This window comes from Narcine bancroftii, chromosome 13 (assembly GCF_036971445.1).
Source record: "Narcine bancroftii isolate sNarBan1 chromosome 13, sNarBan1.hap1, whole genome shotgun sequence".
Lineage (NCBI taxonomy): Eukaryota > Metazoa > Chordata > Chondrichthyes > Torpediniformes > Narcinidae > Narcine > Narcine bancroftii.
Window position 1 is genome coordinate 73,352,962 of NC_091481.1, and position 26,497 is coordinate 73,379,458.

Sequence of the window (26,497 nt, forward strand, 5' to 3'; positions counted from 1 at the left end):
TCAGACCCAGGAGATGACCCTGGTCCACCACCCAGCTCCCAGATGGTGACTTTCTATGGAAATTGTGCCCACCTCTCTGCTAGGACATCTCTTGGGTCAGGTATTGTCACATTGCAGCTGGTAGAGGAAGAAGGGTTCATTCCATGAATGGTTCTGCGAGCCAACACAAACAGACACACAGCTGTACAAATTAGAAGAGCAAGAGCACATTACCATGAGTTATGTTATAGTGGAAAGATTAGTATGTTGCAAGAGCAGTTCCTCAAAGGCCCGATGGCTGTCAGATAAAAACATTTTCTGTACAGATACAGTGAAACCCCATGTAATCTATTGCAGTCCCACTCTGATCTGGATAGAGGTCTGGCCTCTGCCATGTAGGAGAAGCATGGTGTCACTTTGGAGAAAGTAGATGCTCCCAGGAGCAAGTTGCTCCTTCTAGAGGAAGCCAGTGATGTCCACTGGCTTTCTCCAGAAGCAAGGCTGTTCACTGCAAATAGCAGAGGACTAGCACATGATCTCGATTCCTCTCCACAGGTGTAGACACGATTTCCCTCCTCTCTGTGGAGAGGGAAGTGTCGTTGACTGCTTCCACTGAGAGGGTTGAAGACTGTGGGAACCAGACTCCATGGCTTCTATCACATTGATTCTGGAGGTAGAAACAATGGAGATGAAGGAGTGCCAGCAGTTTGTTTCTGGGTACTCTGGGTCAGGACATCACCACTTCACCTGCCAATGTAGCCTTTCATGCACCACCTCAGTCCCATCACCAACTATTCCTGTTCAGCTAGAAATCTGAAACTCCTTCAAGGGTGACGAGAATGAACAAACAACAGAACTTTCTCTTTATAAATCAAATTAAAACAAGAGATAATAAATAATTATCAAGACATCAGCAATGTTCAAATGTGCTCCTGTTTTGGAGGGATAACAGCCTGTCTGAAAGGCACATAAAAGCCATAATGAGGTTCAGCCGAGGGCCCTGTGAACAATTTTGATTTCCCCTTGGCAGTGAGTAATGTCTTTCCACTAAAACCAATCCTCCCAACCAGTGGGACGGCTGATTGTGAAACCTTGCATCTACCACTTCTTTCGTCAATATTGACTGAGTTCAAGTTTAAAGCAAACTCAGTCCGATATATTTCACCACTCTCCTCCCTCGTCAGTGCAAACTAACATCAGCACACTCTCCTGCACATTCCCTCTCTCCTCCCATTCCCTTCCTACCTCCCTCCCACTCCTTACTTTCTTCCCAGTCCCTTCCTGCATCCCTCCCTCTCCCTCCCATCATCACTCTCTCCCACTCCCTCTCAGTTCCTTCCTACCTCCTACTCCCTGCCTGGCTCCCTCCCACTCCCTTCATACCTCTCTCCCTCCTCCACATCCAGTCACCCTCGTCCATGCTCTGTTTCCTTCCCCTGGTCTATAGCAGGCTGCGGAGCCTCTGGGGCGATGAGCTGGAGCTGTGGTGAAACCATCTCTTGGTGGGCATCCCTACCTCTCCCTTCCAATGTGCCTTCATTATATTTTATCTTGGCCATGATGATGTTCAGAAACCATTCTTCAGCCAGGTACCATTAGACGGTATCACTAGAGACACATCTTTCCACTGAAACACCACATCCAGAGGCTCCCCTTCTCTATCTTGTAATAAACCCACTTTTGGCTTTAACTGTCTCCCTGAGAGATTGGGGAGATTGAGAAGAATCCAGAGGAAGGCTGGTGGGGTTCATCCCAACACCACCACTGTTGTGACCATTCTACTGACACAATATCTTAGCCCAGAGTTGTGTGCTTGAGGACAATCCAGATCTCCTTCTCCAGACAGTATTAGGAATGCAAATCCACATGAAGAGCTGTTGACTAACATGAGAGGGTTCCTTTGCAGGGTTTGGTATAAAGGACACGGACCACAGGTAACAAATAAAAATTTTGATACAAACAGGCATGAAATGACACGTTAATATTTTTACTTGGAGATGGACAGTGTATCTACGTGTGCTGATGACACTAAATTGAGTCGTAAAGCAAATTGAGTGGAAAATGTGGAGAATCTATGGAGAGATATAGAAAGGTTAAGTGAATGGGCAAGGGTCTGCAGATAGTACAATGTTAGTAAAGGTGAGATCATCCACTTGGAAGGAAAAATAAGATCAGATTATTTACATGGTGAAAGATTGCAAAGTGCTGTTTTTCAGAGGGACTTGGGGGAGGGGGTGCATGAATCGCAAAAGGTTGGTTTTTGGGTGCAACAGGTCAACAGGGAGGGAAACGGGGTGTTGGCCTTCATTTCTGGATGGATGGAATTTAGGAGCAGGGAGGTTCTTCTGTAACTGTACAAGGTCTGGTGAGGCTGCATCTGGGAAACTGCATGCGGTTCTGGTGGTGCAGAGGGGATTTACCAGGTTGATTTCAGAGATGAGCGGGTTAACCTATGAGGAGAGATTGAGTCATCTGGGACTAGTTGCTGGAATTTGGAAGGATAAGAAGGAATCTTTTAAAACCATCTACTCATATGAAAGGGGTAGACAAGAAAGAGGCTGGAGGATTGTTTCCACTGGTGCGGGAGAACAGAACTAGTGGACACAGCCTCAAGATTCAGATATATTATTCCTATGGACCCTGTGAGACTGGCTGAGTTCCTCCAGCATCTCTATTTATACTAGCTGCTGGGTCCAGAGAAATCAACCACAGTGGATCTCACTGACCAATCACTTCTGTCGTAACAAGAAGCTGCATTTAAAGAGTGTGCCTTCACCCTGAAACTTTAAACAGGATCTCAGCTGACATTGTTCACTGTGATCTTCCCTGACGATTATTCTGCCAATCATAACTGACAAAGCAATATCACAGCTTATTGCTTCATCTGCTGTGAGGGTGTTGCTTTCAAGAGGCGTAGAGGCCAAGGCACATGAAAAGCTTCCCACTCTGAACAACGTGGAGCAATTTGTATCTGTCGAACGGGGGCCGGATTTAATGCCTATAAGAGTCAAGGCAACTCCAGCCCACACTGGTTCTGTGGCATAGAATCAAGCAGGGACTGAGGATTCATCTGCAACAGGTACATCTGAAAGGTAACGACCTTTCTGATTTTGTTGGCGGTGTTTATTTGGGTGGAGGCTACAGGTGGTCACACTGGGGATCGACCAGGTTGGTGGTGCCCACCATCGCTTCTTCATTGATCCAGTGTCCTGCGATGGCTATATCCCTCCCCTCCCCTGCTCATCTGTCCCACACCAACATCCCCTGGAAGCAGAATGTCCCAGCCTCACTGCCCCATCTTCCTTCTTGTTCAGACCGTTACTGTCACGCTGCTCTCCAACATGCGCTACTGCTTCCTGTAGGGACTTCCTCTAACTGATTAGTGGGATGAGGGAAGCCAGGGACTTTGGTTCCTGGGCCAGTGATTGCATCTCCCTCTTCACAGAAGTCAGAGGTGAAACAGGGCATGTATAACCAACTCAGTTTACCTTCTGACCACATATTAGCTTCGATTGCTTCTACCTAGCTCTGCGGCCCCATCGACCTCAGCCCCCACATCAGCTCCTTGCTGCTCCATACCCTCCTCCATACCCTTTTATAACTCTAGATGGAGTCGCCACAGTGACACCACAGTGGGCTTCCTCCCAACTCTCAGCAAACAAACTCACCCAAAACTTTCCCTCCCCCCCCACCTAATATGCAGCATCTCGAGAAAGGGATCCTGGTGTAAAACGTTGACAGTCCATTTATCTCCGTGGATGCTGGCTTGATGAGACCCACATCTTCCAGTTTGCTTCTTTTCCAGGACAAAACTAGGTACGATTGGCCCCCAGTTCCCTGACCGTTCATTCCCTCCATTAGAGAGACATGACTGCAGCGGAACACGAATGTCTGCACGTGGTGTGATTGTAGTTAATGCACAACATTGGTGCAGCCAGTCCCTCAGCGCCACTCCTCCCCCTGCCCATTGTCCCCTTCTCCCCTATTGTCCCCTTCTCCCCCCTTGACCCCTGCAGTGTGTACGCTGGAGTTCTACTTGGACACACATCCAGGACCTGGTGGAGCCACCAAGAAAGACATGGGCAGCAGACACATGGCCACACTGCGTGAAATCAAGTACCTAGCATGAAAGGAATTGCTGTTCCAGCGTTGCCACAGGGTTGTAATTCTTTGTCCTTTCTCCACGAGCACAGTTCAAGGAGGCAACTCACTGCAGTCCACAGGGGGAGAAAGGAAGGGCTTTTTTTTTCTCTTCTTCAGTTCTACTTCTCAACTGTATCCACCTCTTACCCATTAACTAGTGTGATCCTCCCTCTGCCCCTTCCTCCCTCCTCTCTTCCACCCCCTCTCCCCACCTTTTATTTCAGCTTTTTTTCATACCTTGGCGAAGGGCTCAGGCCTGAAACGTTGGTTACCTTCTCTTCCTGTGATGCTAAGTGACCTGCCGAGTTTCTCCAGCACGTTGGTGTATCGCAGGGGCAATGACCACGAAGTTGGCTGCAGCACCAACTTCCCACAGAGGGTGTATGTGGAAAACCTTTGATGGCTAAGCCTTCAGCGGCTTGGGTTTGAATTCTGCGGTTCCCTCCTGAAACCTTACCAATTCTCCTTCCTGCTCAAACGCCCCAATGTGGCTTGGTGTCAGATTTTGTTGAATGATTCATCTCTGAAGCACACTATTTTGATGTCACATTAAAAGTATTTTTTCCTTGTATAGAACATTACAGAACAGTACGGGCCCTTCAGCCCATGATGTTTTGCTGACCTATAATACTATATAAATGCAGTTTGTTGTTACTCTTTCTGAATCCGTGTCAGGCTAATAATAATGATACAAAGGTTCCCATACTGAGTTCTGCCTTCTGAAACAATGCTTCTCCAGTGCTGGAATGGAAGGATAGGATATTGTAAGGGGGAAATCACATTCACTGACCCTTTACCAACCTTTGAACTCTTCACTGACCATTGACCCTTGACCTCTCCCTATTGCTGACGATTGATTGCCTCCTGACCGCTGGCCTCCTGCGGACAGTGTTGCGGGATTGGATGTGCGGTGAAGGGTGGTGGGAATTCTGATGACCGGTCTGCTTCCTTGGCACCTTCCTCGTCACCACGTGCTTGATCTTCACAGGATTTCCATATCCCACCTTGATGACAGCTCTCTCCAAGCCCGCCAGACTCTCAGTCAAATCTCCGAGTCGCTTCTTCAGAGCTTGAGCTTCTCGAAACAGATCGTCCAGTGCTTCAGAAAATGGCTGAATCCTGGAGGGTGAGAGAGAGCTGGGGTCAGAGACATCAGGCAAGATAGCTGACATAGAACAGCAGAGTCCTGACTCCTTGAGGTTGAAAGCAATGACTCATAAGAGAGAAGGTTTATTGACTAGGATCAGTGTAGACAAATGAGGGGAGATTTGATAGAGGTACAGTATATAAAATGATGAGGGGTACAGATAGAATAGATGCAAACAGGCTTTATCATTGAGGTTGGGTGAAACAAGAACTGGGGGACATGGGTTAAGGGTGAAAGGAAAAAGTTTAGGGGGAACATGAGGAGGAACTTGGTCACACAGAGCGGTGGGAGTGTGGGATGAGCTGCCAGCTGAGGTGGTGAATGTGGACTCAACTTTAACATTTAAGAAGAATTTGGACAGGTATGGAGGCTATGAAATGGATACTAGGTGAAATAATTTGGCACAGACCAGATGGGTCAAAGGCCTGTTTCTGTGTTGTGTTCTCTGGTTCTCTCATTTACACATTAACTATGCTGGGAGTTTCTGTCTACCCTACCCTCTCAGAGTTCCAAATCCTCTGGGTGAAGAAACCTCTCGTTATCTCCTCTTCTGCTTTTCTTCGAGTTGTCCAAAGTCTGTGCTTTGTAGTTTTTAACTCCTTTCCAAGGAGAAATAAGCCCCTCTATTATCCAGACCCCTTCATTCAAAATCCCTTCCACCTCTTATGTTCTGAAGAAAATAACGGCTGCCTAACCAATCTTTCCTTGTTACTAAAATGTTTCCAGTCCTGCCAACATCTTTGTAAATCTCTAAGGCTGGGAAATCTGTCCGTGAACCTGTGCCAGGTTAAGCCTGCTCCAAGAAAATAGTTCATATTAAACACAGGACACAGGTCAGTGGTTCCCAGGCAATTTTAGTATTTCTTTAAATAGTGAAAATTATGGGAACTGATCTTAATATAAAAATATTATAACCCCCCCCCCCAATTTCCCCCATCTCCTTTAGATCTCTCTGTCTCTCTCTCCCCTTTCCCTCCCTCTCTCCCCCTTTCCCTCCCTCTTTCCCACTTTCCCCTTCTCTCCCCTTTCCCTCCCTCTCTCCCCTTTCCCTCCCTCTCTCCCCTTTCCCTCCCTCTCTCCCCTTTCCCTCCCTCTCTCTCCCTTTCCCTCTCTCTTTCCTCATCATATCTAATTAACTCCTCCTCCTCCCCATTCTTCCCCCTTTCTCTCCCCAGCCTTTAAATCAGTCACCTGTATTTTTTTTACTCATACCTTGAAGAAGGGCTCAGACTGAAACGTCGGTAATACATCTTTACCTCCCACGCTGCGAGACTGGCTGAGTCCCTCCAGCATTTCTGGGTTTTGCCTACAATCACATTGTCTGCAGACTTTTGTGTTTCACAATATATCAAAATGCTTTTAAGCATTTAAACACAAAATTAATTGATTAATAATTCTTATTTTGTTCCTGGTGTTACTGAATAAATTTTTGTCGGCATGAGCAAGTTCTGCTGAATGGTCTGTGTCTACGTTGTTTGATTCCGTGACTCTATCGCACATCTTTATGTCTCGTGATGATGGGAAGGCAGGGGTTGGTGGTCGTGAAGGGGTTGTGGAGAGAGACCTCCTTGGCTATTAAAGCTGTTGCATGAAATCCCCCTTTCTCTCCTCCCCTCTTCCCTCTCTTCCCCCTCTCCATCTTGCCCTCTCTCCCCCCCTCCACTGTCTATTCTGTCTCCCTCCCTCTGTCACACCACCTCCTCCTCACTCCTTCACACTAGCACACTCCCTGTCGACACTCTCCCCTTTCACTGCAATCTTCCTCCTCTCCGCCTGCTGCTCTCCTTGCTTCATCCCCCTTCTTTCCCTCCACGTCCCCTCTCTCCCATCTCCCTTCCTCCTCCTACCTGGAGTAGTCGGGCAGCACATCCTGAGGTTTGCTGAGCACGGTGTCCTTCACTTGTTTAAAGATTCTGTTTCCCCATTGGTTCAGGAGACGGGTGATGCTGCCGACCCCATTGATATTCACCCTGTCAGCTGGGCAAAAGCACAGAGACACAAGGAAGTACACCACAGCAAAAATTCACCGCAACCTTCTCTGTAAAACAGAGTTCTCAACACCACGTAACGTTGGCCATTGTATTCCACCCCATTACACAACCAACAATCTTTCATCCCACTGACAATCCAATATTCTCCACATCTTGTAAACAATGCCCACTGTATTCTACAACCAATTACACAACCAATGTTCTCTGCAACCCATCATTAGATCCATAGAACCTTACAGCACAGAAGCAGGCCCTTTGCCCCATCTAGTCTGTGACCTAGTCCAGTGGTTCTCTACCTTTTACATTCCACTCATATAACACCTTAAGTAATCCTTTATGCACCACAGACCACTATGGCATTCTGTGCTCTGTGGTTAGTAAGGGATTAAGGTAAAGGGGAGTGGAAAAAGGTTGAGAATAATAATAATAATCCCCCTAAAGATCTCACCTTTACCCTAAACCCACGGCCCCTGTTCTTGTCCCACCTAACCAGTTTGGTGAAAATGCCTGCTTGCATTGACTCTGAGTGTGTGTGTGGGTATGTGTGTGTGGGTGTGAGTGTTTGTGGGTGTGTTTATGGGTATGTATGAGTGTGTGTGTGGGTGTGAGTGCGTGTGTGGGGGTGTATGGGTATGTGTGAGTTAGTGTGTGTGGGTGTGAGTGTGGGTATGTGAGTGTAGGTGTGTATGGGTGGGGGTGGGTGTGGGTGTGAGTGTGTGTATGGGTGGGTGTGAGTGTGTATGGGTGGGTGTGTGGGTAGGTATGTGTGTGTGGGTGGATGTGCGGGAGGTTTGAAGCCAGGACATTTGCTGCTTGGCCATCCTACCTCCTTCTCGGAAGTTCCATTTCCAGTGCTCACTGACTTGTTGCTTCTCACCCTGAGCCAATGAGAAGAGCAGCGTCAGGAATGCAAGGTGCAAACTCGTGCTGGGCACAGCCAACCCTGCAAGACCAGAGTGAAGGGGGTTACACATGGTCCCACAGGTCAGAAGGAATGCACAGTCTTAATCTGGCTTCAAGGAGAGGGGGTTCCATATTCACCTCAGCAACTTGTAATGATGCTCAGAAGGCTATATGGCCCATTAGTTTCATCCTGGATTTTGGGATGTAATCCTATCGATCTGAAAACCAATGGTGAAAGTGGTCCTTTTTATGTTGGCTCAGGATAGACAGTAACTTCCCTGAGAGTGGATGTCTGGCCTGGAACTGGGGGTTTTGGACCAGAGCAGATGAGAACTGTCCCATGGAGAGAACTGGTCCACTTGAGAGTTCAGAGTCAGTCCCATGTGGAGGTTTGGGCCCCAGAACAGGAACAATCTGTGTTGCAGGGAGGGCTGACCAGTGAGGGGAGGCAGGGGTAGGCCTGTCCTTGGGGAAAGTGTTGGCTGCTGGAGAGGAGGGTGGGTTGATGGGGTTGGTACTGAGGATGGGGTTAATATTCCCTCTGCATGAACCATGGACCAGTCCCCCAGAGGTACCTCCATGACTCCATGTCTCTACCTCTGAGGAGCCCCTTCAGCCCGACCAATTCTGTCACTTCTCCCATGGTTGGTTCGTTTCAGTGAAGGACCTTTTTCCAACCCACTGAAAGTACAAGGAGATGGAACAACAGAAATAAACCAGAGGGAGAAAGAATCCTGATTGGACAGGGGGATTTCCCGGAATCCTCGACTCCAGCAAGGCACAACATTCACTGAATCAACCTTCACTTCCCACCAACACTTCCAAAGGTTACCCACTGTTAGCAGTAGAATCCAACCGCAATGAAATAAGTGGGTTATCATGCCACATAGAACAGGTGGTTCAGCCCATCAAATCCATGCTACCTATTTACACCGATCCCACCTTCACCCATTTTATTGTCTCAAATTACCACCCACTCCACCCTGAATCTACCCATAGATTCAACAACATGTCATCACCTCATACTCCATCTGGATTACCTCCAACCAGATGACTATCTTCGACCTCTGGTTTCCGTCAGCCTCCACCTCTGTCACTCCCCTTCCCCTGTCTCCTTTCCTCCAGCTCTCCATTCACACAGCCACCCCCCTTTCCTCTTCTGCCCTCCTATCCATGTCCAATTAAGTTGGCTTTGCTTCTCCTGCCCTTTCTTCCCTGCCCTTTATCCACTTTTCTGCCAACTTACACCTTGACCACAAATTCACTTGGTCCATCTCTAACAAAACTCTCCCTTTTCTTGATCTCGCTGTGTCCATCTCGGGAGACAGCCTCTTGACAGAAATCTTGTACAAACCCACCAATTCCCACAACAACCTCAACTACATCTCTTCACACCCTGTCTGCTGCAAGGATTCCATTTTCTCAATTTGTCCATCTTTGTTGCATCTGCTCCCAGGATGAGGACTTCCATGCCAGATAATCAAGGTGTCCTCTTTCTTCCAACAATGTGGCTTCCCCTCTATCACCATCAACTTGGCCCTCAGCTGCATATCCTCCATTACCCCCACATCTGGCTTGGTCCCCTCTGCCCCACACACAAGGTTAGGATTCCTCTTGTCCTTTCCTACCACCCCACTGGCCTCCTTGTCCAACACATCCTCAGCAATTTTCCACCACCTACTACATAATCCCATCATCTGACACATCTTCACTTCTGCCCTCTCTGCCTTCAACTAGGAACTGCTCCATCCATGACTCCCTTGTCCACTCCTCCCTCCCCACCAATTGCCCCCTTGACACCTATTCCTGTGACCACAGGAAATGCTGCATTTGCACCTACACCTTCTCCCTCAGCACCATTCGGGGCCGAAACAGTCCTGTCAAGTGAAGCAACATTTCACGTGAATCTGTAGGGGTCATCGAATGTATCCAGTAATCCCATTGTGTTCTCCTCTCCATCAGAGAGACGGCACAGTCTAGAAGATCGCTTTGTTGAGCCCCTAGGCTCTGTCTACTCCAGTGGCACGGGGGGGTGTTCACTGAGAGATGGGGTGTGACTCCATCCTCACTCCGAACAAAGGAGTGAGGCTGATGTTGAACTTTGCAACTTAGAAATTCCACACTAACAGGAAACAAAACCTGACTCCCCGCTGCTTTGGGAACTTAAATGATTTAGCAAAAGTAACATTTTGTAAAATAATTATTGATACATTAAACGACCTTTCTCTGCCTTTAAAAAATATCCTCAACGGCGGGTAAGTGATTCCACATCACCCTCCAATGCACACGGCAACACCTTCAACACCAGTACGTAAATCCAGTGTCCACCTTGCTGCCCAGCTTGAAATAGGTTACCTGGAATTCTTGGCCTCATTGATCCGTACTGCCTGGGAATGTGTTGAAGACTATGGAGCATCAAAGCTGTGTAGAGTCATGCGCCTCTTCCTCTCCCTCTCCTCTCCTCTGTCTCTTCACTTCTGAGAGCCTGTTCAGTGTTCCCTGCAGTTTGTTTTTCTGCTGGTGACGTGTGGAGTTGATTTCACTTTGAATTCCAGATGGTGAAAAGATGTGATTGTTAAAGTAGTTGAGAGCTTTATGATGCCGACTGGGCTAGGTGAATAGAGAGTGCGAACTTCCTGCAATGTGTGCAATGTTTGGTGAATGCACATTTCTGACCACATTCTGCCCATTATACCCAGAGCCACGTCCCTGTGGACCAACAAGGACAGGATTCCCCTTGTCCTCACCTACCACCCCACCAACCGCATCCAACACATGCTCCTCCGCCATTTCCACCACCACCAGACACATATCTGACCCCTCTTCTCCCTCTTTGCCTTCTGCAGTGGCCACCCCTCAATGACTTTCTTGTCTACTTCTTCCTCCCCACCAATCCTGTGACCGCAGGAGATGCTCCACTTGGGCCCACACCTCCTCCCTCAGCACCATTCGGGGCCCCAAACAGACCTTCCAAGTGAAGCAATATTTCACTTGTGAATCTGCAGGGGTCATTGACTGCATCTGGTGCTCCTGCTGTGGTCTCCTCTCCATCGGAGAGACTCGGTGATTGCTTCATTGACCACCTTCACTCTGTCCACTGCAATGATGCGGATCTCCCAGTGGCCACCCATTTCAACTCTCCACCCCATTCCCTCGCTGACATGTCTGTCCATGGTCTCATGTCCTGCCAGACTGAGACCACCCCGCAAATTGGAGGAACAACACCTCATCTGCTGGCCCCCCTCCTACCGGATGGTATTAACATCCTTTTCTCCAGTTTCCATTAGCTCCCCCTCCCCCACTCAACTATCCCTATGTCTCCTCCAGCCTTGTGTGTGTGTCTCTCTCTTTCTTCTTTCCCCAGCTCTGCTCTCACATCCCCTTCCCCAATCGATTCTCACCTTTCTTCTCTCCTGTCCCTCCCCAGCCTTTTACTTCAGGTGTCTGCCTGTTTTTTTTTCACACATACCTTGAAGGGCTCAGGCCAAAACATTGGTAATGTCCCTTTGCCCCAGTGAGTCTGGCTGAGTTCCTCCAGCAATTGTGTTTCCACTACAATCTCAGTATGTCCTGATTCTCATGTTTTACTTTGGGACATTAACTGGATTGTGTTCATTCCGTCCAATATTTTGAATGGAAAGTCCCATCCGTAGCAGCACGGAACTCCCAATCACCAGAGTCTTGTCATTAAAGCAGCCTCCCGTCCTGAGTCTTGGCTGGCACTGCCCCTGGTAGGGCCACTCTTGCCCACCTTGGAATTTAAATGACAGGTCTGTCCCAGGAGGGTGCTGGGAACTGATGGCTCAGCCGTTGAGTTACTGGACAAGCCCAAAGATTGAGTTCATTCCCCACCAGGAGAGCCATGACATCGAATTCAATAATTTATAATGTAAGGCAGAACCGGTAATGGCAGCCTTGGGGGCTGTGGGTGTGGTGAGAGCTCACCTCATATGCCCAGCCAATACCCAGCTCAATGCTGTGAAGGGTGGGCAGCAGGACCAATCTTGCCAGTGATGCCTTCCCACCCGTTTCCAGGAAGAGATTAAACAGACTTAAAGAAATGTTAACATCTTCCATGCAGGTGTTAGAAGCTGGAAGAATTGAGGGATGGAATTAAAATCTTTGATCTCCCAGATGTCCCGACCCATACAGCGCTTCCCATCACATCTCTCTGTGGCTTCTAGCTCCCGTACATCCAGTTCCTTCATCCTGTCCATAAACCCTTCTTTGGGTCCACATAGGCCCCACTTTGGGAAATAGTGGATATGATCCAAAGTGACTTTACAAACACCAACCTTTGGCACAATGGAGGGATGAAGAATTCGACCCCAACAGGCAGAATGGATGGGACGGGTAGAGAGGGGATAGGTGAATGGAGGATAAGATGAGACAGGAACATGGGGCAGACCCTTTGGCCCATCTTGCTCAGGCTGACCACCTACATTTACCAGTATGAGGTCATTCGCAATTTAAGTCCTTGTTAAACTTTGAGATCGTTGCTTCCCCCAACTTGAACAGTGTGTTCCACGTTCACATCATCCTCCTGTTGAAAGAAACCTGCAGATCCCCTCTTCTCCCTTCCCCTGAATATGTCCTCTAGTGTTATTTATACCTCTGTACAGGGAAAAGATTCCTACTATCTACCCTGGAGATGCTCCTCATGGTTCTGTACACCTCTGCTAGATCATTCACTCTCCAGGAGCACAGCCTATCTTGTTTCTCTTCCTCTGTGAAATCCTGCATCTCAGGGATCTCTCCCCCTCTCCCTGGTTAATGTCCTCCACACACTCTCCAATCAAATCCCTCTGGCCTGTGGCTAAACCAACATCTTACAATGTGGTATCATAACCTCCCCACTCTCATGGCAACCACATACTAGTATGCTGGACGTATTCCACACACACATTATCTATGTTTGCAGCTGCTTATCAACATTTTCATTGCCTTTTTGAAAAATGTAATCATGGTCAGGCAAAGTGTGGGATGGATTCAGGGTGTGTGAGTGTAAAACATATAGGGGAGTGTGTGTAGACACAAACATGTCTGTGGAACACAAACAGGGGACTGTGCATAGATCTCATACAGGGGGCTGTGCGTGGAACATGTATAGGGAACTGTGTGTGGAACACGTACAGGGGACTGTGCGGACAGTGCATGCAACACATACGGGAAGTGTGTGTGGAATAAGTACAGGAGACTGTGTGAAGCAAGAACAGGGGACTGTGCGTGGATCACATACAGGGGTCTGTGCGAGGAACACCTATAGGGAACTGTGTGTGGTTCTCATACAGGGGGCTGTGCGGACACTGCATGGAACACGTACGAGGACTGTGTATGGAACACTTAAACCTGGTTCATCGACAAACCATGCTGAGAGAAGAGTGGGGCTTTTGCTTTTGCTAAACTGTGGGTAGGAAACATCACTGTGTGTTGAAGTAATTACCAGCCTGTGATCCAGTCCACAACTCTGGAGCCTGCCAGGACACAATGACAAAGCTGTTTCATGTCATCAACACTTCACTTGATTTATTCTCTGTTTACCTTTTGATCATTGAATGTGGGCAGGAAGAATAGGCCCCAGGAGCCATTTGTTCAGACTGGTCATCCCTCACTCTGGGACAGGGGTGACTCTGTTCCTCCTCCCCACCTCTCCCCTCCCTTCCCCCTCCCCATCATCCAATCTCGCCCGGGTCAAATGTGGACTGTGCAGAGATCAATCCAGATGCTGACCTCAAAACTACCCATTCCTGCTTCTAATCCTTATTTTGCTGCGTCCTCTTAATCTGGTTCTGATCCTGAACCCATATTTGAGGATAATCCCACACATGGCTGGTCCCACTCCTAACTGTATCCCTCTCCTGATCTCGATCCAACTCCTAACCTGATCCCATTCCCCAACGATGACCCATTCTCATGGCCTAGTTCCTTAAGCAAGTTCTGGTCACCTCGTTATCAGAAGAATGTGGAAGCTATGGAGAGTGTTAAGAGGAGATTCACCAGGATGTTGCCTGGATTGGAAAATAAGTCTTATGAGGTAATATTAGCAGAGCTGGGATTTTTCTCCTTGGAGAGTAGAAGGATGAGAGGTCTACAAGATTCTGAGAGGCCTAGATAAGATGGACAGCCAGCGACTTTTTCCCAGGGTGAGAGTAGCAAGCACCAGAGAACATCTGTACAAAGTGAAGTGAGGGAGATCAGGGGTAAATTTTTTAACACAGAGAGTTGCAGGGGCCTGGAATGCCTTGTCGGGGATGGTGGTGGATGCTGGAACATTAGAGACTCTTAGATAGATTCATGGATGAAAGAAAAACAGAGGTAGGGAGAGTTTAGTACTTTTTTTGGTAGGAATATACAAGTCAGCATAACATTGAGGGCTGAAGGGTCTGTACTATGCTGTAGCATTCTATGTTCTTACTCTGGGAACTCTGACCTGGTCTGGGTCAAAGTGGAACAACTCTCTGAGGTTCTCTCTACAGCACAACAGGAACTGCAGGGTTCATTTCTCCTCTGTGACACGAGACCAGATTTTGACCACTTGTGCTGGGATTACCCAACAGCTGGGTAGATGCCCAGTGCTTTCGCATCACCAAGACATTTTGGCCCTTTGCACGGAAGTGTAATTTCAAATTGAATACAGGCAGCCTGTAACAAACTTCAATGGAAAAATAGCGTGAACGCAGTCCACGGTGTTTACAAACAAATTTTTGCAAATACTCAGCATCTGACAAGAGAAATACTTCAGGTCAGAGCTTTCATCTGAATCGTTTATAAACAGTCTAATTAGACATGTATTGCTTGTTGTTGTTCCCACTTCAGAGAACCAATAGATCCTGGATCCAGCAATCTACTCCCTTCGGTAACTGTGACAGCGATCCTCTGTCGACACTGGTTCCACCCAATGTGGTCATGTCTTTCCACAAATCACTAATCTATGCCCTCTTGGTAACACTCTCAGTTATCACTGCAATGAGGGAATTGATTTAAGATCATCAGTTCTGTATTATTTTTCACTGCAGCATGGATTTATTGATTATCATTTTCAAAGTGATGGGAGGTTATCCACTCCCACCCCTCTTGTGCCAAAGCCCAGTGATCTGGGGTCTTTTTTTTGGACTGAATCTCTCTCCAGAGGTTTGTGAATTACTCGCAGATCTCCACGCCAGCGGCTGGACGTGATGAGGTACAAATTCATGCTTTACTGTGTGGTGTGCTGTTAGACACACAGGGCATCACACGTTTCCATGGAACAGACAGCATTTCACATGTGTTGCACAGATGTCTCCACCGGTTAGGGCAAGGGTTGCTTCCTGACTCCTGGCTTTGAAGTGATATCTCTGTGTAATGTGAAATGATCGAGTATGGCTCAGGGGGAGCCCCAACAGGAGGAGGGTCTCACCAGTGGGGCTCCATGCATCATCTTCCATCCACTCATTCACCACCAGCAGATCATCTCTTGCACTCACCGCCGCCTCCCTCGTTAAACCTCTCCCTCATCAAGACACCCTCTCCCACCAACACTGCCCTGGCTCCCTCACCCACGAATTCCCCCGCTCATTCTTCCCACAATGAATGATTCCCCCAGCAGATTACTCCCCCGGTGAATGACACCTTCAACCACTCCTTTCTACAATGAATACTCCCCTCGTGACTATCTTCCTGAAAGACACCCTCATCCGCCACCTCCCTCTCAAGCACGACCTGTTTCCCCAGCCTCCCTTTTGCTGACTCCTTCAGCCAGGAATCTGTGAAATTCTCCTCTCTCTGCCAAACCAAAGTTTCCTTTCTTTTGTTTTTGCAATTAAACATCTTCTGTCAAGTTTCAGTAGGTTGGATTTAGATATTTGGACCTTGTTTTTCCTCACTCTCCTGTTACAAATCCCATTTTCCATCACCCAGACCTGACTCACTCATTGGCTTCAAGTCCACACAGGGGCCAATCTAAAGAACTTCAAAACACCTCCTTTATATTACACAAGCTATCAACATCAGTACAATCTCAGAATCAGGATTTATTGTCTTGACATGTCATGAAATTCATTGTTTGGCGGCAGCGTCACAGGGCAAACATTTATATAAATCACCTTACAAAATAAATGAAAATAGTGCACTAAAAGTCAAAGTGAGGCTGTGTTCTTTGTTCATTCCGGAATCTGATGGCAGAGGGGAAGAAGCTGTCCTTGTTCTGTTGAGCGCTCATCTTTGGGCTCCTGTACCTTTTCCCCGATGGTGGCAGAGTGAAGAGGGCACAGCCTGGGTGGTGGGATCTTTGAGGATAGAAGTTGCTTTTTTAAGACACTGCCTCACAGAGACGACCTATATGGAGTAACGTCTGATGCCTGTGATGTCGCAGGCCGAGTGAACAACCTTCTGGAATTTTTTCCTGTCCTGAGAGTCGGCGCCTCCGTACCAGGCAGTGATGCAACCTGCCAGAATGCTCTCCACGGTACACCTGTAGCAGTTTTCAATCTTACCCCAAGCTCCATAATCAGTTCAGCACTTTTACTTCATGAGCTGCATTAAATGGTGAAACATTTTGCTGTTAACTTCTTGCTGGCGCTTGTGTGCTGCTTGTGTCACTGGGGTTCCGTTGGGTTAGCATTGACAAGACCTCAGCTCTCAGGGTACGTCTGTCTCCTACAGAATGAAGAAACCCTACCGAATGTTACAAGCAAAGACTGAAGTTAGCTGTTGGATGTGTGAGTTGTTCTGGCAGGTTGCATCAGAGGCGCCAACTCTGAGGACAAGAATGAACTCCAGAGGGTTGTTATCTCGGCCTGAGACATCACACCCCAGGCTTCACTGCATTGAGGACATCGACATGAGGCAATGTCTTAAAAAGCAGCCTCTATCCTCAAAGTCCCCCACCACTCAGACCATGCCCTCTTTACTCTGCTACCAGGAACCTGAAGGCGAGCACTCAGTAGAACAAGGACAGCTTTTTCCTCTCTGCCATCAGATTACTGAAGGATCAATGAACCATGGACACTAATTTCCCTTGACTTATCGTGCACATATTTTTGAAAGATGGTTTATATGAATGTTCCCCCCTGTGCCCACTCCTGTTGTCTGACACCTGTATGAACCTCACAATGTTGTGTTTGCCCTGTTCTAACTGATCTCTCTCTGTAACTCTACAGCTGTTCTAGGTATGGCTGGCCTGCTAGACAGTTTTCAAGATGAACTTTCTCACTGTACTTCAATAGATGTGTCAATAAGCATGACCTTGCACTGAAAGTGTTATCAAAGGGGTAGTTGTAAGGTTCGGAGGTACATCTATTTTCTGTTCACAGATCCCTTGTTCCAGGGATCATTGCACAATAAAGCTTCTCCTTAGCCCCTTTTAAATTGCAGCATCTGGGTTGACCTCCTTTTAAATTGCAGGGGGCTCGACCAATTAAATTGCCAACCCAGTGATTTAAGGGGGATCCCACCCCCACAATGAAGCTTCATGCACTCACCGGATGTTCAGATGCTGGCTGCCAAGAGACACAAGCGCTGATGTCACCGGAATAAACAGGTCGGCCATTTTCCTGTTCAAATCACCTGTGGACGAGACCTAGGTAACTGGGTTCCCTAACTACCTCTGAGGTAGGTCAGGGACCCTGTTGGATTCCAATGAGGTTGGACCCTTCCTAACTGGGCTGTTAACCTTGCAAATTGCCCAGTTAACCCTGTTTTACATGGCAGTTTGAAAGGGTCTAATATTGTGTCTGCCATTCTCAATCTGGATAAACTGGTTGTGTTGAGGCCAAAGTCGGTTTCAGTGGGGCCTCTGTCTTACTAACTAGCACAAATGTTTTCCTGAAATCATGAAAACATTGCTGTCCCAGCTGTATTACAGCACATGGAATATTCACAATTCAATGAGTTCTTTTGAGTAATTAGCCAAAAAAATCGAAGACAGATGTTTTAGCAATTGAAGGGATAATCTAGAATCAGGATTGGGACCAGGGGGGAAAAAAGGAAGAAAATTCCACTGTGTATATTTAATGAGAAAGGTTTGTATATATTTTGGTTGATATGGTTCACAGTATGAAAAATAAAAAATTATTAAAAAGGATTGGGACCATTGCTTTAGTTTTTATATACAGAATCTGGACTTAGGGCAGGAAAGTTTTGAAGACATGAAAAGGAATCAGGATGAATCAAGGAATTGGCAGACAGAGGTCCTGCACAAACTGACTGGAGATCCAAAGACGGGTACCCTTTGGAAGAAATAAAGTTGCGATAGGCTTGGGGAGATGGGATGTATGAGGGCAGAATTACTTGGAGAGGCAAATCCTCAAAGCCCTCATGGTTAAATAAAGCAGCCAACAGTGTCTAGTCCAGGGGTTCCAAGGCTCTGAGAAAGGAGCTTTCAACACAAAAACACATTAGGTTTCAGAGTAGAAAATAGATCAACATTTGGGGAGGTCAGAGAGTGTCCACCTGAAGATGAATGGACCTCAGAATAGTGAAGGAAGCAGGAATTATTTCCTCATCTAGTTGGAGAATGGAAAGAGGGAATACAAGGTGTGGTCCAATTTGTGGGTAGCCTGAACTTGGCAGTACACGAGGTCACGTGATAGACATGATTTGAGGATTTCAGCATGTGTTGCTTTCTCCTGCCATCTAGTGTTCAGCTGGTAAACATGGTCCCTGGGACACAAGGGGTGCATATGCTGGAGCCCAGAGCAATGTACAATCTGCTGGACAACTCAGGGTGTCTGGGAATGTCTGTCTGTGTGTAGGGGAGGGGGAGTGACTGGACGTTTCAGGTAGAAACCCAGCATCAGGAACTCCTTTCCCTACACAGATGCAGCTCGACCTGCTGAATTCCTCCAGTAGACAGTTTATTGGTGTTAAGATGTTGACCTTGCATTAAATACATCAGTCAAGAGCTTGATTTGCCTGCTAAGCTGAATTAATCATTGTGAATCTTCCATAGTCACCCTCCTCCGATTTCACAGCCTCTCCCCATTACTTGGCATAGAATCCCCACTCTCCCAAAATTCACGCAGCCCTCCATAAATCCCCACATTTTGTTGAACATTTCTATCTTCTACGCCCTCTCTTGTTATAACAATTACAGCACGGAAACAGGCCAATTTGGCCCTTCTAGTCCGCAATGTTCCGTACCCTCCTCTAATCCCATTTACCAGCACATATCCCTCCATCCCCCTCCCATCCACATACTTATCCAACTCTTTTTGTCAGGAGATGGCTGTCAATTAAAATTCTAAATCTAAGTGAAATAAATTGACTAGAGAAACCTGAACATTCTTTGAGGGTGGGAGGAAACTGGAGCCCCACGCTGTCATGGGGAGAACGTATAAACTCCTTACAAACAGCGCGAGATTTGAGCCCAGGTCACTGGTGAGTAATAATGCTGTGCTAACCACTATAGTATCCGTGCCACCCTTTTACTCCTGTGGAGTCTGAAACCCAATGGGAAGAACGTGGGTTTTCTAACTTGAGGTACCCCCTACCCACCTCTCTCTGGTTCCTTCTCTTTTTTAATTATTCCGCTGTGGGACTGGGGAACTATCAGGTAGTTTCATTATTCACGATCATACGTTTCCCTTGAACCTTCCCCACTCTCTGGTCTCAACACCAGCGTTCTTCCATTATCCTACCCCCTTCCCAGCTTCTTCCACCCCTTAATGCAGTTGGAATCCCCTTCCCACTCAAAAGGGTCACTGAGTTACATTTGCTTTTGGGTTAAGGGTAAAACAGGAAAAGAATATGGTGGAACATGAGGGGGAACTTCTTCACACACAGAATGGTGGGGATGTGGAATAAGCTGCCAGATGAAGTGGTGAAAGCGGGCTCAATTTTAAGATTTAAGAAACGTTTAGACAAGCACGTGGATAGGAGGGGTATAGAGGGCTATGGACTGGGTGCAGGTCAGTGGGACCAGGCAGAAAAGTAGTTTGGCACAGACTAGAAGGGCTGTTTCTATTTGTGGTTTGTGAACACCCCGCGAAATAATCCAGAAAATATCCATCAGACACCAGTCATTTATAGAAAGCAGAAGTTTGAAGTTACTGAGAGTTCCGAACCGTGCAGGCGAATCTCCTGCCCTCATTACAGTGCTACAACCTGGGCATTATTGGCTTGGCAGTTTAGTGGGGACTGGCAGGGATTCACTGAACATGCTAGTTGCTGCTTTGGCCAATGGCGAGTATTTACGTCTTCATTGATAAATATTGTTGATTTTTGCACAGTGGTAATTTTTTTTTATTTAAATTTTATTTTTCACACTATAAACCATATAGATCAAGATACATACATTTTCCTTCTTAAATATATACAGTGTCGTTTTCTCCCCCCCCTTCCCTCCTCCCCACAGTGGTAATAATTATGATGAAGACTCTAAGCGGCAAGGGGGCTGATGGTCAACCATCGAAGACAGGTGGAAGCGAAGAGCATCTGGAAGGACTGAGCAGGTCAGGCAGCATCGATGGGTTGAAATGATCAGTAAGGGTTTTGGCTTGGACCCTTTATCACTCTTTCTGATTCCACTGTTCCCATCTTCCAAGTCTCTGAATGGTGTATTCGTGACCCTGGGCAACTCTGATTTAGGTTGCATGAATTATTTTCCAAGACAGCTCATGAGTCTGGGTGCAGGAGTCCTGGAAAGGGAGGTCAGTGTCTGAACCTGCAAGCATGAAATAAGTATCCGAGCCATAGATCCGGTAACTCTCTTTTTCCTGTTCTTGTTGGAGGAATATGAGAGTAAGTGAATCATGAATCAAGTTTATAAATATTTGGTTGGGTCACAACTGGTAGATTGGGCAAAAGATGAGAAGCTGCAGGTCATCCAGCATCCATGAGGAGAGATGGTTTGGAGTCTGGGCCCTTTTAGGAGACTAAAATGGGAAGATGAGATCACAAGCAACTTTGGAACTTTTCAAGTTTATTATCATCCAACTGTACATGTAGAACCAGACAAAACAGCATTTCTCCAGATCACGATGCATACTCAGACACACACAATACACAGCACCTAATAATTATACACACCCACACAGTTATAGATATATATTGTAGATATATGGATTCAGTAAAAGCTCTGGTATTCAGCATCTATGGGGATTGGTAGATGCTAGATAAGGTTCCAGCTGCTTGAGATTGCGTGTGGTGTGATTGGCGAACTGGCCACTCAGGGGCGCCAATTTGAAACATTTATATTTTTTACCTCTTTATTTTCCACAATTTTTTTTTTGCAGGTTGCTTGAGGCTACCAGTTGCACAAATTCCAGATAACAGGGGTTTTACTGTATGTAGATAAAGATATCATTTAAAATAAAAATACATATTTATTTTAACTGATATCAGGATGAAGATTGGTGCAGATTGCAGTACAGGTACTTCCAGTTTCTGGTGGGTCTAGGGTGGGAGCACTGTGTTCGGTTCTGGCTGCCACACATTGGAAGGAAATGAATGCACGAGATGTTGCTGAGGAGATTGACCAGGATGTTGCCTGGGGTAAGTTGTTTCAGGAGAGGTTGGAGAGACTGGACTGCTTTTTTGGAGAAGGGGGTGGGATGGGGAGGATGTTGAACGTATACAAATTCCAAAGGGCAGAGGTTTAAGTGAGGAATAAGATTTGAGGGTTTTTGAAGACTTTGGTATCAATCTGAGAGTGATTGCATTGTGGATGAAGACTAAATTAAAATTATGTAAAAGAGAATTTGAATCATCAAGGCAGAGTAGGTTACAGAATAATTATTGGTAAACAGGATAGGATCAATGGATACATGATGGCTGGCACAGACAGATGGGCCGCAGGGCCTGAGTCTCAGGATTGATTCATTGGAACGCTTCTCTTCAGCGATAAGGACAGAGCTCAAATCTGGTAAACACTGCTGGACACGAGGTATTTGGAATACTCCCCGGCTTTGGGTGATGCTGCGGAGCTGCTGCTTCAAGAGCTCCAGCAACCGGGGTTTGGACCTGACCTCTGGTGCTAACCTTTCTGGAGTTTGAACCTTCTCCCTTTGACCCTGTGGGAGTCACACATCGCGAAGGCCCACTGAGATTTACCCGAAAGTTGGCGGCAGTTAAGAGAACGAGGGGGTGTTGGATGGCTGAGAAAATAGTTTACAGGGCAATAAGTGGGAGATTGCTTTGAGAGGCAGCATTGATTAGATGGGCCAAATGTCTCATGGAATTCTGCAAAATATAGTAAATATAGAATACAGAAACGTGCTGGAGAAACTCAATAGGTCACACAGCATCAACCCCTCCCCCACTCTTGGGAACCCTGTCAAAAATCTCCCTCCCCCCAGAATGCACTGACAAGAATCTCTGCCCTCAGAACACACTGTCAAAAATCTCCCCCACCCACCCCCACCAGAGCACACTGCCAAGTCAACCACTGCTGAGACATCAATCCATCTCGACCACTGCTCCCCTCGTTCATTCAAATCTCTCTATCCCTCGGAACGTTCTGCCTAGGGGGCTCAGAGTAGGTTCGTGGAAACCCCCCTCCCCCTCCTATACTTTTGTTTGGACACTTCCTGGCATTTTCTCATACTTTGATGAAGGGTACAAGCCCAAAATGTCAGTTCTGTATCTGTGCCTTTGCTACATAAAGGACATTGTTTGACCTGCCGAGCTTCTCCAGCATTTTGTGTTTTTACAGAAGACACGTTAAGTAATCCCTATGTCCAGAATTCAAGCAACCAGCAAAAAAAAAATCGTGGAAAATAAATGGATAAAAATATATGGAAATTTAAAATTGATGCACCTTACCATTAGTTCTCCATACATACAACATGCAGTTTCAAGCAAACAGAAAACTCACTTCTCTGGCATCGACTGATACCTGTTGGTGCCAGGTACCAGGGTTTACTTCTTTTGCACAAAGCATTTGTTAAGGACTGGAAGGCATCAGAAAGTGTGGACAAAAAAGAACTAGACAGTTATTTGAAAATTATCATTGATAAGATCCTGGAGAAAAGATGAGGTTCAGGATTAATGGGCCAGTTCTTTCAGAGAGCTGGTACGGACATGATGGCCAAAGGTCTCTCTGTGCTATGGGTTTCCATGGTCCTGTACCTCTGTATCCCACTGTATATACTCTGGTGTGCATTAGTGTAGCTAATGTGTTCATTTGTTTTTAAAAAATACTTTAGTCTATTCTACCCAGCTTCTGTTGAATATTTCACAATTCACACAAAGTGATTCAATTAACCCAATATTTATTTTCTCAGCATTTGTAGAAGATTCCAAACCCCCTCTGAATGCGATTTTCTCATCACGAAGTTCAGCACTCGGAGACTCCACTGCATTCACGTGTCACTCCTGAAGCTGATTGACCCGTATACTTCATGCCATATAAAGATGGCACAAATCTGCAGTTCACACAAGAAGTGGAAAATTGCTCATTCATGGCCTTCGAGATCAAACTTGTAACAGTCTATGATTCAGGAAATCACTTCTGCCAGTATCTGACCTCTGAGTCTAGGCTGTCAAAGTACGGTGATTATGTGCAGCTGACTGTGACAGGTGAGTGACCCCCCCCCCTTGTCCTTGGGCACTGTTCCATTTGAGCTCAGTGTAATCTGCAGGGACTCCACCTCATTCTTCAGTGTAATCTGGAGGGACACCATCTCATTCTTCAGCTGTATACAACCATCCATGATCGACATTCAACAATTCCAGACCATCATCACTGCTCCAGAGGTAAAAATAACTTGCCTGTTACCATGCTGCATCTCCAACTTAAATAAATTTCTTACCCTGTTTAGTCATATCGCTAATATTATCAGTCAAAACCTCTTGTACTGATTGTAATGGCAACTTTCCCATTGGAGCACTTGTGTGCTGTACAGATTTGCCTTCATGTCTTCTGATCATTGGTAATGACACCTGTACTTTCTTTCACCTCCGCTGTACTTACTGACCCTTGCCGATCATGTTTCCTCCAACCCCATCCTTCCCTTTACTTACTCGTTGCTTCCACTGTCATCCTGATCGCCATTCCATCTTTCCTCCCTTTACCCTCACACACATCTTCCCATATGATCTCTTCTTCCGTCAACTTCCCCTGGCTCTACACCCCCTTTATGCCTCCATTTATATCTCTCATATATTTGGGTTGTAAAATAAGGTTACTGACCTGAAATGTTCCTCTCTCTGCGGCCTCTGCCTGATCTGCTGAGCATTTCCAGCATTTTCTGTTTTTATTTCAGTTTTCACCACCCATGGTAACTTGTTGGTTTGCTGTGTTTTTTTTTAACCTCTGAAATTTGGTTCGGGTATGTTAGAGTGCTTGCCAGCTGCATTTAGAAAAGTTAAATCAGTCTGCCATAACCTCTGAGATCATGGATTCTAAATCATGCAAGTGGTTATAATTCAGTGTCCTCCACCACTTGTGTGTATTCCACTACAATCACAGTATCTGCAGACTTTATCTCTTCCAGAGATAAATCAGCCTCCATCAGATGAAGTTCCTCTGCACCATAGTTTTAATCAGCTACTTTTTTTCATGTGACCTGTTATGAGCCCAAATAATGTCACTGAATATGAATTCTTCAGTATTTCAAATAAGATCTGTTTTAAAGTGTATGTATGTAACCTACTCTAATTTTTAACCAATTTATCTCCCAAATACATCTACAAATATTCTATCACAGACCATGACCTTTCATTTGATATTCTCCCCAGGGTGAAATCTTCTCAACATCTGCCCTTTAGTGGGCCATCAGGATCTTGAATTTTTCTTTGACCTTTCTATTCTTGTAATAAGATCACCTCTCAATCTGGCATGGACTAACCATGAAGCAAAATAAGCTCGTCCTTAGGGCACCAAGGGAAGGGGGCACCACAGAGATTTTTTTCCCAGTCCCGGATTTACCAGGGTGCAGCTAAACAAGGACACCCCCCCCCCCAATAAATGGGGAAAACCCATATACAGGTTATGTAAAGAAAACTGAATTTTTAATCTATTATTTCACAGTCAGTGTTTATCCAGTCTTAATGTCTTGTCAGTTGGACAATGGAAGATCGAGGGGGAATCATTGTTGGGCTGTGGTTACGGCATCAATTGGCCTTAATCCAAGAATAGAGATCTAACTTCTTTAGGTGCTTGTGGCTGGGCATTCTGGGAATTTGCCTCATGAATCTCTTTGTCCTCTCTTCAATCCAACTTTATCTGTGAGAAACAGAAGTACCTTCACAGAATTTGCTCGAGACAAAAATTGAGAACAAAGAACTTTTATTATACTATTACAACAATGCAAAGTTGGGTGCTTCCCCTTACCCTGGGAATACACACAGATACTGAGGCTGACCCAACTTTTATACATTTCATTTCAGTACAGAGATACCTTCCCCCTAATATTCTTCTGCCTCCTGGATTGGTTTAGCATTAGGTAATTCTGCCCACGTGGATTCTAACTTCCTATCAGTTTATGTGCCTTCCTGCAAACTTGTTAGCCAGGAAATATCATGTCTTTGTTCTTTACTCATTAATCAATCCCCAAGACTTGCTAAAGCTATTTACTTGCTATCCTGTTTTGAAGATCCTTATTTTATTATACTTTTATAACCCTTCCTAACCCTTCCTCCCATTCCAGCATCCCTTCACCCTGATTTAACCCATAATACTTCATTCTTAATTAGCACTTGCTTGACTCCTCACATTCCAGTATCCCTTACACTATCCTTCCCTCCGACAAGGGGAGTGAAACTGTGCACAGTATTCCAGTTGAGAGTAACTCTCTACACAATTGTAATAATATCACCCTGTTCGTAAATGCCAATCCTCTTGCAATAAAGTTCAAAATGCCATTTGGCAAACAAGAAAAAACAGCAGATGCTGGAAAATGGGAGCAACACATAATCTGCTGGAGGAACTCAGCAGGTCAGACAGCATCCGTGGGAGAATCTTTCAAAGAGAAGCCTTTCATGGAGACTTTCAGTAGGAACATCAGGACTTGCTCTGGCTGGCAGGCCTGGCCTTCAGGCAGAGCAGAGGTGGCTTTCACTGAGTTATTCATTCTCCGGCAATATTTGTTTCAGTCCCTGAACCTGGATGAAACCCCCCCACCCCCTCAGTTCTTCTGAGCAAATGCACATTCGAGAATGAGATGTTCAATAGTCTCATCTCCATCCTCCCAACAAAAAAACAAACTGTATTCACCATAAAAAATTATACACGAAGAAAAATAATGCAAAGGGTTTTTATATTCTTGGTGTTGAATGTTTTATATTGCCATTTGGTCTTGACAGATGCTATAGCACTGCCAAATCAGGATTCTATAAGGCCACATTGAAGAAAGCACGTCAGCACCTCTACTTCCTCAGGAGTTTGCAGAGGTCTGGTATGACATTGGAAACCCTG

General features: G+C 46.2%; 2 protein-coding genes across 3 annotated transcripts in view; one reads left to right on the forward strand and one right to left on the reverse strand.

Annotated features, from left to right (window-relative positions):
* Positions 1–2,272: 2,272 nt before the first annotated feature.
* Positions 2,273–26,497, forward strand: part of wbp11 (WW domain binding protein 11) — a 46,423-nt gene continuing 22,198 nt past the window's right edge. Inside the window, exons 1-4 of one of the 2 annotated variants that reach the window (XM_069907689.1) lie at positions 2,273–3,071; positions 17,545–17,680; positions 20,495–20,591; positions 23,364–23,658. In XM_069907689.1, coding sequence (XP_069763790.1) covers positions 23,481–23,658 — 178 coding nt within the window. In that variant the 5' untranslated portion in view covers positions 2,273–3,071; positions 17,545–17,680; positions 20,495–20,591; positions 23,364–23,480. Of the gene's footprint in view, positions 3,072–17,544; positions 17,681–20,494; positions 20,592–23,363; positions 23,659–26,385; positions 26,473–26,497 lie in introns of those variants that run through there. The other variant, XM_069907692.1, reaches the window with a different exon arrangement.
* LOC138748062 (uncharacterized) lies at positions 4,334–9,479 on the reverse strand. The gene is made up of 4 exons (XM_069907758.1): positions 9,410–9,479; positions 8,087–8,203; positions 7,117–7,291; positions 4,334–5,241 (listed from the first exon to the last, which is right to left on the reverse strand). Exons 1-4 carry the CDS (start codon positions 9,477–9,479, stop codon positions 4,935–4,937), a joined length of 669 nt encoding a protein of 222 aa, XP_069763859.1. The 3' UTR covers positions 4,334–4,934.

Bases quoted from the DNA above. Each gene is read 5' to 3' on its own strand.
- LOC138748062 (XM_069907758.1), bottom strand. From the start codon at position 9,479: ATGGACACAGCGAGATCAAGAAAAGGGAGAGTTTTGTTAGAGATGGAC. The intron at 8,204-9,409 runs GTAAGTTGGCAG...CTGGTCTTGCAG, and splicing joins AGTGAATTTGTGGTCAAGGT to GGTTGGCTGTGCCCAGCACG. The intron at 5,242-7,116 runs GTAGGAGGAGGA...CTCACCCTCCAG, and splicing joins GTGCTGCCCGACTACTCCAG to GATTCAGCCATTTTCTGAAG.